Here is a 15,356-nt window from a genome sequence, read left to right as displayed (position 1 = left end):
ACCTAGCAGACCCAAAAGGGTCTACAAAGAAACTATTAGAGCTAATAAATGAATTCAGCGAAGTGGCAGGATATAAAATCAACACGCATAAATCAAAGGCATTCCTGTATATCAGCGACAAATCCTCTGAAATGGAAATGAGGACAACCACTCCATTCACAATATCTTCAAAAAAAATAAAATACTTGGGAATCAACCTAACAAAAGAGGTGAAAGACTTATACAATGAAAACTACAGAACCCTAAAGAGAGAAATAGAAGAAGATCTTAGAAGATGGAAAAATATACCCTGTTCATGGATAGGCAGAACTAACATCATCAAAATGGCGATATTACCAAAAGTTCTCTATAGGTTTAATGCAATGCCAATCAAAATCCCAACGGCATTTCTTGTAGAAATAGAGAAAGCAATCATGAAATTCATATGGAAAAATAAAAGACCCAGAATAGCAAAAACAATGCTAAGCAGGAAGTGTGAATCAGGCGGTATAGCGATACCAGACTTCAAACTATATTACAGAGCAATAGTAACAAAAACAGCATGGTACTGGTACCAAAACAGGCGGGTGGACCAATGGTACAGAATAGAGGACACAGAAACCAATCCACAAAACTACAACTATCTTATATTTGATAAAGGGGCTAAAAGCATGCAATGGAGGAAGGATAGCATCTTCAACAAATGGTGCTGGGAAAACTGGAAATCCATATGCAACAAAATGAAACTGAATCCCTTTCTCTCGCCATGCACAAAAGTTAATTCAAAATGGATCAAGGAGCTTGATATCAAATCAGAGACGCGCCGTCTGATAGAAGAGAAAGTTGGCTACGATCTACAGTCGGTGGGGTCGGGCTCCAAATTCCTCAATAGGACACCCATAGCACAAAAGTTAATAACTAGAATCAACAAATGGGACTTACTCAAACTAAAAAGTTTTTTCTCAGCAAAAGATACAATAAGAGAGGTAAATAGAGAGCCTACATCCTGGGAACAAATCTTTACTCCTCACACCTCAGATAGAGCCCTAATATCCAGAGTATACAAAGAGCTCAAAAAATTAGACAATAAGAGAACAAACAACCCAATCAACAAATGGGCCAAGGACCTGAACAGACACTTCTCAGAGGAGGACATACAGTCAATCAACAAGTACATGAAAAAATGCTCACCATCTCTAGCAGTCAGAGAAATGCAAATCAAAACCACCCTAAGATACCATCTCACTCCAGTTAGATTGGCAGCCATTATGAAGTCAAACAACAACAAGTGCTGGCGAGGATGTGGGGAAAAGGGTACACTTGTACATTGCTGGTGGGACTGCAAATTGGTGCAGCCAATTTGGAAAGCAGTATGGAGATTTCTTGGAAAGCTGGGAATGGAGCCACCATTTGACCCAGCTATTCCCCTTCTCGGTCTATTCCCTAAAGACCTAAAAAGAGCATGCTACAGGGACACTGCTACATCGATGTTCATAGCAGCACAATTCACAATAGCTAGACTGTGGAACCAACCTAGATGCCCTTCAATGGATGAATGGATAAAAAAAATGTGGCATTTATACACAATGGAGTATTACTCTGCATTAAAAAATGACAAAATCATAGAATTTACAGGGAAATGGATGGCATTAGAGCAGATTATGCTAAGTGAAGCTAGCCAATCCCTAAAAAACAAATGTCTAATGTCTTCTTTGATATAAGGAGAGTAGCTAAGAACAGAGTAGGGTCGAAGAGCATGAGAAGAAGATTAACATTAAACAGGGATGAGAGGTGGGAGGGAAAGGGAGAGAGAAGGGAAAATGCATGGAAATGGAAGGAGACCCTCAGAGGTATACAAAAGTACATACAAGAGGAAGTGAGGGGAAGGGGAAAAATAATACAAGGGGGACAAACGAATGTCAGTAAAGGGGGCAGAGAGAGAAGAGGGGAGGGGAGGGGAGGGGAGGGGAGGGGGGATAGTAGAGGATAGGAAAGACAGCAGAATACAACAGACACTAGTATGGCAATATGTAAATCAATGGATGTGTAACTGACGTGATTCTGCAATCTGTATATGGGGTAAAAATGGGAGCTCATAACCCACTTGAATCAAATTGTGAAATATGATATATCAAGAACTATGTAATGTTTTGAACAGCCAACAATAAAAAATTAAAAAAAAAAAAAAAAAAAAAAAAAAAAAAAAAGAAACAGAAAATGTATCAAAGTACAACTCCCCACCCCCAAAAAGGTCAATTATATTCTGTTCCCTTAAAAGAAATATCTAAAAAAAAAATTTAAATAGAGGTACATCAGCCAGGCATGGTAGCACACATCTGTAATCCCAGCGGCTTAGGAGCTTGAGGCAAGAGGATCATGAGTTCAAAGCCAGCCTCAGCAATGGCAAGGCACTAAGCTCAGTGAGACCCTGTCTCTAAATAAAATACAAAATAAGGCTGGGGATGTGGCTCAGTGGTTGAGTGCCCCTGAGGTCAATCCCCAGAACACCCCCTCAAAAAAAAAACAGAGGTGTATTAATATATTATAATTTGGAAGGTGATTTTGGATTGTTTTATCTGAAGCAATATGGGGTCCGTTATACTCCATTAGACATGTAGGAACATGCTATACAATGATTACGAATGCCCACTACCACACGCTCCATAAGGGCAGGGGCAATGTTTGCCTTATTTATTCTCTGAACACATGGCAGGTGATTACAAATAATGTGTTGAATCAACAGATGAATCTATGAGCCAAATGGGCTTAACAAAGTGAAAACCACACTTGATAAGCCACAGAAGCATGCCTCACAGACCTCCAAGTAGAGGATCTCAGCTGCCAGACTCTAGAACTTGCCTGGAGTTTGGGCCATGGCCATATGCTCCATGGGCTGTTCCCAGCAGTGGCTGACCACAGCAGGCATGCCAATGGCTTGTTCCTGGGAAACATGGGACTCCTCTGACTTTGACTCAAGGACTCCCCAAAACTTTGCTAAATCTTTCTTAGACTGCAACAGTGGGCTAGCCCTCTGATATCACAAGCCCTCCCTCTCTCCTTTACATGTAGAGAAAGCTAGATGGCTCAGCTAGCCTTAATCAATCCCACCACCCCATTTTCTCTTACCTAAGTGTCCCCTTAATAAAATTGTCCCATGTTTCATCGTGTCTTGGCAGTTGTTTCTCAGAGAACCTAATAGGTAACTTCCAAACAGGGCAATGTTCTTTGAAAACTTAATAGCTTCACCTTTTAACCATCCTGTTGATCTATTTTATCATAAATTAATATATTATACCAAAATATAATACTATAACCTATAATACTTATAATAAATTCATATACCATGCAAAATTTGACCGTAAGTTATTAGTCTCCTTTGAATTACAAATGATTAGTCTTCCTCATGATTCACACCTTAGGCACATATTAAATAAATTATCACTTATACTTTTGGGAGAATGAATTGATTCAGACTATAAATTTCATTGCCCAATTTGGATTTGAATCTTATTTTCAAACATGAGTGATATGCATTTGAATAATACGCAACTTGAATAAAAACGTTAACATCTTTGATTCCATACCAACCTTCCATATTCACTGGCAAAAAGGGAAACATATTAAATGTCATTCTACCGTTTAGCTAACACAGTCCTCCTCACAGGATGCAGATCAGTTTTATAATTATTTTATAATATTTAACAAATTTCTACTCACACACACAAAAAAAATTTATCAGTAACTCTGGCGTTAAATTTGAAGATTAAAAACATGATTTGTCAACATGACCCATGATGCTTAGAACTAACTATCTTATAGATTTTGGTACATGCTTCATTTCAGAACCTGCTAGACTGAAGAGCTCTTGAGATCAGGAGCTGTTTTATTTAGATGATGTTTTTTCATTACTTTCTGCCACAGTTCATGGTATATTTTGCACATAAAACCTTCTTAATTAATGTGCCTTCTTGATATTGTGAATGTAATATAAGCTCATCCTTCCCCTCACTGAGGGCATGGATTCTGGTAATGTGGAGTGTGGGGGATGGGGACTCCTATACACTACCAGCTGCACATGCTTTAAATTCTATGAGTAACAAGAGTTACAGGCCCACAGGCTGAATGGAGAAGAGAGTCGTGAGCAGAGCCTTCTGTGAGCCTGATGCAAAGAAGTTTTCAGGCAGTGTCTGAAGCAGAGGATGGCCCCCTCTAAACCTGAGACCCTCTAGGGCTCTCATTCCTTCCCAGCCAGCCCCCCCGCCCCCAGGGCAGAGAGCCTTAGGGAAAAAGATGCCCTCCACCGTGAAGGCTTTTGGGGTTTGTTGATGCTGCTTGTTTGTCTGCTCGGATTTTTTTGTTCCAATACAACTTTATTTTTATTGACATGTAATCATTGTATATATTTATGGCATCCGGTGTGATATGTCAATGCACATGTATTGATGAGACCAGGATAATTAGTATTTTCACCCTTTTTGTCCTTTTTCCACATTTGGAGACTTTGAGTTCTTCTCTTGTAGTTCATGAAATGTACAATGGGTTATCATGAACTATGGTCCCCCCGACCCCCGCCCCGTGCAACACTTGAACCGACTCCTCTATGAGCTGTGCTCTGGAAGCCTCAGCCACCTCCCTCTTCCTGAGACTCCCCCATTGCCACTCAACCTCTGGTAGTCAATGTTCTACATTCAGGCTGCTCTTTTTAGCTTCCACGTGGAAGAGAGAACATGCAGCATCTGTCACTTAACCTAATGAACTCCAGTTCTATCCATTTTGCTGCAAATGACAGGATTTCATTCTTCTTAAAATTTCCTTTGGCCTCCTATGCTATGCCATAGTTGTAAGTGGAATAAAACCCTCTATCATTAGGGGAAAATGATGTCTAGAAACATCTTACATATATATTCAAACTTAAATAGTCAATTTATAGAGGCCAGTGTCCCTACCTCTACAGTGGCCTGAAATAGATATAAATACTTCCCAATGCCAAATATGAAATAAGTAAATATTTCCCTTCTGTTTTTAACTGAGGGCCTAGCCATTGCTTTTGTATGTTTGAAACTTGGTCTAAAACTAATATGCATGTGCTCAGACTGAAAGTGTATATTGTCTTATTCACTAATTAGACATCAGGGGCCAGGATTTGAATCAATTTTAAAGCTACAAAATATTACCATTTCATGCCAAATGTGTTATTGACTATGCATGCATCCATAGAGCAAATGATATAAATGTCAATCTTCAGTAGTAGAATTTATGTAATTAACACTGCGAGACACTTGGAATTTTTCAGTTACGCTTCCAAATAACTAAGTAGTCCTATACACATATCTTTTATGTCCACTGGAAAGGCAAATAATTCATGATATTTCCCCTGTTTGGAGGAAAAAAAGAGCACATAATCTGGGTACTCATCTTACTATTTGAAAGCCTATAAATATTTATAAACTTAGCTATTAACCTTCTCAAGGGCCAATATTTTGATCATTCACCCATGGGTTTAATCAAACATCCTCAAGACTCTGAGACTATGCACAGGGAACATAAGGAATGATTGATCGAGGTACAAATGACTGAAAAGGTCAAAAAATAAAAGATTTTATGTATTATCTTGGACAAAATGTTCCAGGTTAGTGTCAAATAACAGACTAGCAATGTAAACCCATTTAAAGACGCCTCCCCCACTATCAAATTATGTGAAATATCAATACTCTATAATTTATAGCTAAAAACAAAATCTTCTTTAAGGTTTACTTCCCTATTTTTAATTCAGTCCCTGTTGGAAGTATTAAAAATGCATACATATTTTAATGTTAAAACGGCAATAGTATGTTTCTACTGCAGAGAGGTTATCAGAAGTAATGATGGCAATAAGTAAGAATTATAAGTCACTCACTCACCTTGAGTTCAGGCTTGAGTGGCTGGCAACTACAAGGTTGCAACGAGGCAAACAAGAGCCAAGCACCACTTCAAGCATATTTGCTCATTGGAAGATGAGCAATTGCCTTCTCCTTACATTTCTTTTAAAACTTATCCTCATTTTATCATTAAATGAGGATTTGTACACTTGGCAGCTGATTGACATGGACTTTGTTATTTCTACCTTCATTTGATATTTTTGAGGTGTGAGAATAAAATTGTGTTTTCTTCTGCTGGGCTAACACATGACAGAGACCAGGGTGACCTTCCTCTCAGAGGAGGATGTTTGTTCATCCCACAGGGAGCTCCTCCGCACCATTACATATGTCTGCATCTTGATCATCACTCAATTCATAATTAAAATGAGGGCAAAGTCTTGGACATGATGAAGTGTGTGTGTGTGTGTGTGTGTGTGTGTGTCTGTGTGTGGCACACATGCTTGAGTGGCTGTAAGGCAATTCTTCTGACCCAGGGTCATGGATAATGATTCAGGGAAAGGTTACTTCTCTCACTTACCTGAGATCCTGCCCAGTACGAGAGATTTGATGGCACTGAATTCTGTGCCTGATGCCAGGTGAACTTGTCTCCTTGTATTCTCGTCAATCTACAAAATTGTCACGAGGTGCACATATCCACATGAATGTTGTTTTATAGAAAGAAGAACAGGAAGAAAAGAAAGAGAAAAGAAAATGATGAAAGAAGCAAGTCTAAGTTTGGCCCTAAAGGGTTAGAAAAAAATATAGACTTAAAAAGGTAGATATTTTTTTTCTATCTACACTCAGGTACCATTCATCCCACTTTCCATCCTGTTAGATAGCTTTAATTTTTTTCTCCACTGTATGAGGAATCCAAGATTGGTAAAGCCAACCAAAAGGGACTAGATATTTTTTTACCTCAAAGCTTGATATTTTTACTGGAGTCTTACAGTTAAGACACTTTCTTCTGTATAGAAGGTTGAAAAATCAGTGCTTTTCTTCAAAAGCTGTTAAAGTGAATAATTCCAGTTTCTCTGTTGGGACTTATATTTTTCTTAAAAAATATATTTTGTTCCACATTCATTTTCTGTTTAGAATTATTGTTGGCTTTATACCCATCCTATAAGTAGACATTTTCCTTGGAGTAGTGATGGACCTACACTAATGATAAACTAAGACATCTTTTCCCTACCAACCAGGGAAAAGCCAGTTAGGAAAATTGGACATTTTAAGTATCAGATATTAATAATAGTTTGGGCAGAATTTTATTGCTTAAAAAACTGACCACATTCAATAGTCTATCTATGATCTGAAGAGGACTGTTGTTTATTCTATAAACAATCAAATTTTTACAACAGGTGCTCCATGCTGGGAACTCATAGAACAACTATGGCTTCTGATGGATAGTCTTCATTACCTCTACAAAGACCACTCCTTCTTCTCTGTTAATCTTTACGTGGTGAAGTTGCCCATCAGCCATGCTTTTAAAATCAAAGTTAACAACATCAGGTTCTTGATATCTATTTAGCTTGTACCTTATCTGCAAACTTCCTAAAGCAGAAAAAAAGTTTTATTTTGAATAAGAATTGCACTTAAAAATCTATAAAAACTCATAATCCTTGTACTGCTGCTGTTTATTCATATCCAATGGGAAATTCACAATCATTCATTTGGGTGTACCCTCTAAATTTAATTCCTAAAAGTCAATTTCTAAGTAAAACCACAATATTTTCAAAATCAAGACCAAGCATATTGTTCATATACCTTCTCTTTCTTGCATCCCTTCTGCACTAGTCTCTAATTTAAACAAAGGAAAATAAGACTAAGTCTTTCTGAAATGTCAAACTATTATGGACTACTGCAATGATATTCTCCTTATATAATCATATTTAAAATATATATCTCAGACTACTCGAAGATAGTTGACTAATGGAATTATTACAAACAAATACACTTTTACTAAAGATGAGGAATAATTCCAACTGGTCATGGTCACAGACTTTGGAATGGAATTAGGGCGAAATGAATGATTTTAGCCAAATTTGCCATTCGACTTAATATTAATGGCCTGCAGAGATTTCAAGTAATTTATTTCATAGTATGCCTTGCAATTTAAACAATAAGAATATCCTGATGTATATATAAGCTGTAAGCTAAAACCATACAGTGAGGGTAAATATACTTACTGAACAACAATATTTTTATTGAGGTGTTCAGTGCTCTTGGGCCATATTTGATTTTGTTGAAATAACATATTAACACATTTGTATATTTGTTTGTTTTCTCATCAAGAAAACATATTTCTAAAATTCTCATCTTTAATCCAGAGGTAAGGTAGAGAAAAATAGCAGTGAGTGGCTTTCTGTCACAAGGTTTCTATCACACACATATTTCCTAATCCACATATCATGACCCTGAATGGACACACAGTGTTCCAGTAGTTCATTGCCTATTATTAGAACTAACAGATCATCTTGTGGGCATTTTCTTCTGCATGACGCTGGTTCCTTAACAAGTCCATTAATAGTTATTTACTTGATTAGAAGGAAATATTTGTCATATACAAGGAGATATTTTACTTGTAAATGAACTAACTGCAAAACTGATACTGAGAGTCTCAATATAATAAACACTTTATATGAATTGCATATGTAAAATTATCAAAATTATAAAGAGATAAAGGCATCTTAGTTATTTTAAATAATCTCTTTAGATTAAATTTGTAAAAAAGCAAATATTCTGAAAATGAGACATTAACATACAACATAGGTGCACTCTTTGTTCCCTGGTAGTAGTCTGAGAAGCAAGAACCCAACAACGATTCATATTAGTGCCCTAAAATCCTAATTCAATTTTCTTTCTCTCATCTAAATAGCACTCACCATTTTTGGCGATGATAACAGAAAGGTATTCTTTGTAGAAGGAGCTCATGTAAAGCAGTAAGCTGGGTGCCCGTGTTGTTCGGAAGCTAAATTTGATCATTTCTCTGCTCAGCTTCATATCACCATGAAATGAAGCAGCGTGGGAGCTTGAGTTTTTACTTAAGGAATAATTTTCTTGAAAATTGTAAATCACAGATGAGCCAGATCCAAAATATGCAGAAATCTCTGGAAGGACATGCATATTTTATGTTAAAACATTTAAGTACAAGCATCTTGTTTTAGTTATGTTAATTGATATCCTAATATTTTTAAGAAATGAATTCCACAGGTAGAAGAAGCAGTATCCAACTAGAATAACATAGTCAACGAACAGGACTTTCATAATGGCTCTTAAAATGGCTGTATGTTAGGATGACACAAAATTAATTCATTAACGTAACTTTAGAACTGAAAGCTTAGTTAGTATCTCTTCTCTGAGTTCAGACAGAAGCCAGGCTGCCTGTGTTCAGCTCCTTGAATATCCACTTTCTTAATCTTAACTGTTTATTATTTTGTAGTTAGGACACATGCGTCTCAAATTTACACACACACACACACAAATACACATGCATGCCAATGAAGAGGGTAGTGGGAGGAAGAATCGGTTTTGAATATAGTGCTTTTTCCCAGCACTATAAAGGACTGTTTGTTGAATATGCACGTAGATGATGCTTAGTGGGTCATCTAATTCCTTTGGCATTTCAGGGCACCTTTTATATTCAACACAATGTGTCTGTGTGCATGTGTGTGTGGGGGGCGGGGGGGTGTGCACACATGCGCCCACGTGCTGAGAAACATGACTGACTTCACTTAGCAACATGAACTAGAAACTATATCTAGAAAATGAAGACCGGTTCCCAGGAAGAAGGGGCTTAACACTAAATGTAAAAAGTCTCCTAGAGGGACCAGCAGTGCGCCATTATTATCACAAGTCGATTTTTAAATTACAGCTTAGTCTTGATAAAAGCAGATGCCTTTAAAGGTGCACTTTTGCCAACTTTCACTAACTGATTCCAATGCTTTCTTTGCAAATCAGGAGTTGCTTTGATTTGGAGCCAATTTCTGTTAGCCTCCTTCAGGAAAATGTTCAGTAGCCCAGAGACACTTAAACAAAGTAATTGAATTTAAATTAATTAAGGTCAGTTTTCTATGACAAACTATGCAAGTAAAATAAATGTTTGTGAATTTAGAGAAGTCTGTCCAGAACACTTAAACTTAACCTTGTTCTTCTTCCATGACATGTATCAGTTAATAATAGAAGCTACAAAATATACTGTTATTTTATTTTTCCAGCAGATATTCATCATATCATACAACAAAATGTGTGAGTGTCTCTATTTTGTTGTACATCAATATTTAACAGAAAATATTTGTTTGGCCAAAGCAACCCAATAAAAACAAAAATAATGCTTTCTATATTCCCTTGCATTGCTGAACGTCTTGGTCAAAAATAACAATACAGCTTTTAATGATTTTAAAACAGAGAACTGCCCCCATGGGGCACGCTGTTGACAGGCATATTCTTTAACAGCATCAATATTAGATGGAAAAAAAAAAAGTGCAAACTGAGCAGCTAACACTTGAAGACACCTAGAGGCGACTATTTGTGAATTTATCTGCAATAGACACTTGTTTTTCAAAAACCAAGTCAAATATCTAAGGAGTAAAATATGATTGGCATTCAATAGATACTCTGCAAAAGAAATTCAGAGTGGAAATAGTTCTGTTTTGAATGGCTACACTGCAAGGAACTAACAGACGCTTTATTCATAATGGATAAATTTCCGCGTTAGAGTGTCTAATGTCACACTTACCATGGGAACAGAAGGGCCCTGTGTAGGCGGAGGAAGAGCAGTCACAGAAGAACCCACTGGGCTTCTCCCTGCACTTCCCTCCATTGCGACATAACTTTCCGTAGCTGCCGCAATGTCCTCGACAGCCAGGCTGCACCCCAGGAGTCACCATGGCTCTCTCCTCCAGATCCAGGGCCATCCCATTCAACTGCAGAGACCGGATGCATCCCAGAAAGCCCCTCTGTCTGGTGGCTGTCCCCCCTGGAAGGGAAACACTGCAAATGCAAACATGTTCCCAGGTGTTTTATTCGAAATTTAAATACCAAACCAACCTGTGGCCTCACAGGAAAGAGTAAAAATGGGGACTTGACATCAAATGACCAAAATTAGAGGAGCACTATATAACCCTGCGATCCTGCTCCTTAGCATTGACCCAGAAGAGTAAAGAGGCAGCATGCTTTAGTGATACATGCACACTGTGTTTATCACAGCGCAATTCACAGTTGACAAGTCACAGAACCAGACGGGGTATCCACCAACCGATGACTGGATACAGAAAATGTGGTACGTATGCACAATGGAGTTGTATTCAGCCATACAGAGGAAAGAAATTATGTCATTTGCAAGAAAATGCATGGATCTGGAGTGAAATAAGCCAGGCTCAGAAAGACAAGTATTGAGTATATTCTCTTGTATGTGGAAGCCAGAGGGGAAAGTCAATAAATAAAAGGGATGTCATAAAAGCAAAAGGAAGACTATCAGGGTAGAGAAAGACAGTCAGCAGAAAGGTAAAGGGAGATATTGGGGAATTAAATTAATGAAATTGTGTTATATGTAAGTAAGAATATGCCACAATGAAACCCCTTATTATTTATAATTATTAGGCAACAACATTAGAAGACCAATTATAATTTAGGAAACAATTTTCTTGACTAACTCTAGGCTTCAAAAGGGCACAGCATAAATTCCATACTTGTTTTCTAAAAAAAGATTAAGCTTATCTTGAAGAAGTTTTTGGTTATTTTTTTTTTAGTTTCATTATTTCAGGGAACCACATCAACCTTATTTTCATTCAAAATAATAACCATATGTATTATTATTACTACGTAGTTTTTTGCTTTTACAATTTTAAATAAGCATCTGTCCATGGGTAACTGTCTCTTGAAACCTGATCCTGGCTCTGTTAGTTTTAACTCCACGAGAATTATTAGAGAATCCTTGAGCTTTCCCAATGTGACTCTGCATCGATATAATCATTATCCATTTATTAAAAAGGCAGTAATTGAGTATCACAGTAGTTACTTTTTCTGGGATATTTCCCAGTGATTTTTTTTTCCTAAAGGTTGGTCTGACCTTCATTGTTTTATGCTTGGGAAGGTTCTCAAAGGGAACTGATGAAGAAACTGTGGCATCTACTGAATACATAACTTGCATTTATCAAGTCAACCTTAAAGAGGTCTGGGATGTTTGCTTGAAATCACACCTAATTATCCTAAGGCAGTTCTCAAACTTTAAGGAATGTGAGTATCACATGGCAGGCTTCTTAAAAATATAGCCACGGAGGGCTGATTCTGTGGTTCAAAGACAGGATTGAGAATGTCCAAGTCAACAAGCTTCATGGGTGATTTGTATTCAGATGGTCACTCGTCCATCATTTTGTAAGCTCCATCCTGAGAGGAATGTAAGACCTAGGTAGACTCACACAGAAATTTGTATCCAGGAACACACTAAGTTAATATTCAGAACTGGAAGCAAAAAAAAAAAAAAAAAAAAAAAAGAATAACATATAGCATAGCATAACAATAAATAAACAATCTGACAATTCTACTGAGGGGTGATTAGATGGTCATGGAACTTTCTAAAATGGAACTCCATGTTTGAACAGACAGCGGGCCACCCCTGGGATCTTGTCCTACTCTGTACAGATTCTCTGTACAGATTCTCTTTTCCTGGATCATATTTACTTCCTCTTCAAATTCTCTTACCTAAATCTAGCCTGAATCACTTCGGCTTTCATCCAGGGATAAAAAACTTTGCTCAGATCCCCCCAAAACTTGCCATAAAAACCCTAAATAAATAGGTCTTTATCATCATCGAGTACGCTTTACATTTCACGAATTAATTTTGTATCCATGTCCCTTTATTAGACTGTACATTTGACAAGAGTACTTCGGTCACTGCTGGTCCTTCACAGCTGTGCAGTAACTAATGACCCCATTCATCCAACCCTTGGCTCACACGGAATGAGTAGGGGATGGGGTTATTGCGCCCGGGGTTCAGGAGGGGGGCACCTTCTGCCCTGCAGGGATGCTTGGGGTCTTTTGCCCTGAGAAGGAGAACCAAACTCAATAAACATTTCTGAATAAATGAATAATACATTTATAGATAAAGGAATATCCTTTTCAAAAAATGAATTCTGAGAATTTTGGACTTATAGGGCACTAACACTGTTTAGAGTTCAGATTCATCTCTATAATGGTCTCCATAAGATTGCCCAATTAAAATTTCTGTGTTCAAACTGCTTCAGTTTACTTGTGCCTCTTCAATGGATACAAAGGTCTTAAGGGTTCAGGTCATATTTTCTATTTATAAATTCACAGGTTGTGTGATTTGAGGTCAAACATATTCCAATTTTATGTGGGCATGGCAAGGAAGGAGTCAATTTTATCTCAAAGTTTTAGAAGAGCTGGCAATCTTCTTGCTTAATCCCTTCTACATTTAGTTCATCTCCTGCCATTCCTGAAGTCCCTCTTCAGCCCTTATTCTTAGAACTCCTCTCTGTCTTTCCACATCTAGGTGCAACTCTTCTCGACTTCACACCTCTCTAGACTCCCGCTCACTATGCACCTAGGGCTCCAAGTCTTCAGCCAACGTTCTTTTGGCATCTTTACTGGGGAAGGCAGCCTGCCTTGGCTTAATCTTTGACACAGAAACCTTAGGGAGAGGATCACATGCTGTGAAACTGAGATGAGAGGTGTATCTCTTGTATATTTCATTTACTTCAGGTCATATACTACATTAGGTCATGGCATATAGCCTCTAGAATACAGTCACCTTAAATGGCTTTGTTATGTGTCTGCTCTTTGAAACATCCACATAGCTCTAATTCAGGTATTTATCTTAGTATGCCAGTAGCATAACAATAACTAAATTCCTTGGGATCAAACAACTAAACACAGTCAGTTCTTAGCTATTCCAGTTTTTTTTTTGTTTTTTTTTTTCTTGTTTGTTTTGAATGACGAGGAACTAGAGGCATAGAGAAGCTCTGGGATTGACCTACAGGGGCAACTGAGGAAATATTTAGAATAAACACATTTAGTTAGAAGCAGAGGTTGATCAAAATCCACAAGTAACCTTCATTTCAAGGCAGCCCCCTTGCTTTCCACTTCAAAATATGGTTCAAAGGGAAACTCTTCTTTTCCTTCTAAAGCTCAGATCATTTTTTGATTTGAATGGCATTTAACTTTTCCAAGCTTCATACAGCAGCTCTTTACCTTGCACAGTGTCTGACACTGGTCTAGAAGGGCTCCTAGTCTGATAATAAATTTAGACAGAGTGACAAATGAGGACCACATGGTGTTAATGGTAAAACAGACACGAGATTGCCAAAGGATGGAGTTATAAACAGAAAAAAAATGTGTATGTGTGTGTGTGTGTGTGTGTGTGTGTGTGTGTTTAAGTATGCCTGTGTACAAAATATAAGCTCCAGTGGTATTTGTAACAACGAGAAGAAAATCAACATTGAGCTTTGTAAACAGAATGTCTTTATTCTGTATTTTCAAAGAGGTAATGTTTACCTAGTGAAATAGTTTTAAATGACATCTTTAAGTGATGGGAAAATGTAAAGTCTAATTAGACATAAATAGTCACGACACACATGTACTGAGGATTTTTACTATACCATTAGGTTTCAGGTAAATAACTTTTTTATTATTATTATTTCCAGATGTAACTGCTCTGGAAAACATGGCTAATGTAAATGGGATTGGGCTTGAAAGCTTAATTAAAGATTGCTGTGCCTTTTCAGGGTTAGAGTATGTCCAATTAAAATGAGCTACAGTTTGATTAATTGATTCTGGATGTTTCTGCTGAGCTATTATGTTCAGAACTATCTTCCAATTAATTTCCTATCAATTTACTTGCCATGCCATATCAGACATAATGAATTCTGGAACTTCACAGAAACTGAGTATCTTGTGAGGCTGCTTTCTGCATGGTTGAGCACAACAGGCTCTGTCCACCCACAAAGCAGTCTTGAAGTCTTGCACCTAAATAACTGGGGTAGGCGCCAGGTAGAAACCAGGCTAGCCTTTGCCTGTTGCACCAATCCTTCCACCACGTTCCTTATCCTCGGGAAGTTAGTCTAAGTGACAGGTGTTACTGGCACTGAGCAGGAGGTGGCTCTTTCCTATTTCCTTGTTGTTTATGGCAGGAAGACCTTTGAGATAAACTTTGATTTTTTTTTAAAGCCAATTATGCATGTGCTGTGCTCCAATATTATCAAGGATTAATTAGGAGAAACTGCATAATTGGCCTAGGAGCCTTGGAGAAAGAACAAAATCAAGATCTTCATACTGCCCTTTAAAATTCAAGGTTATGGACATCACCTTGCAAAGTCTGGAGGCTCTCCCTGACCTGTCACTGTGGCAGAGGAAGACAAGTAAGACCCCAACCACAACCCAGCATAGGGCAAGCCAGTGACCTGCGTGAGGGTCGGGCACAGGAGCAAATCAGGAGACCAAAGGGAAAATATTGCACAGTAGATCTTG

General features: G+C 37.8%; 1 protein-coding gene across 6 annotated transcripts in view; it reads right to left on the bottom strand.

Annotated features, from left to right (window-relative positions):
* Positions 1–15,356, bottom strand: part of Cntnap4 (contactin associated protein family member 4) — a 243,533-nt gene that overhangs the window by 20,260 nt on the left and 207,917 nt on the right. For 5 of the 6 annotated variants that reach the window (XM_027933142.2, XM_027933144.2, XM_027933146.2 and 2 more), the window contains 4 exons: positions 10,609–10,848; positions 8,756–8,980; positions 7,291–7,424; positions 6,415–6,502 (listed from right to left, as the gene is read on the bottom strand). In XM_027933142.2, coding sequence (XP_027788943.2) covers positions 6,415–6,502; positions 7,291–7,424; positions 8,756–8,980; positions 10,609–10,848 — 687 coding nt within the window. The remainder of the gene's footprint in view (positions 1–6,414; positions 6,503–7,290; positions 7,425–8,755; positions 8,981–10,608; positions 10,849–15,356) is intronic. The other variant, XM_027933147.2, reaches the window with a different exon arrangement.

The sequence above is a fragment of the Marmota flaviventris genome, chromosome 18 (genome assembly GCF_047511675.1).
Source record: "Marmota flaviventris isolate mMarFla1 chromosome 18, mMarFla1.hap1, whole genome shotgun sequence".
NCBI lineage: Eukaryota > Metazoa > Chordata > Mammalia > Rodentia > Sciuridae > Marmota > Marmota flaviventris.
This window is presented reverse-complemented; position numbering and strand designations above follow the sequence as displayed.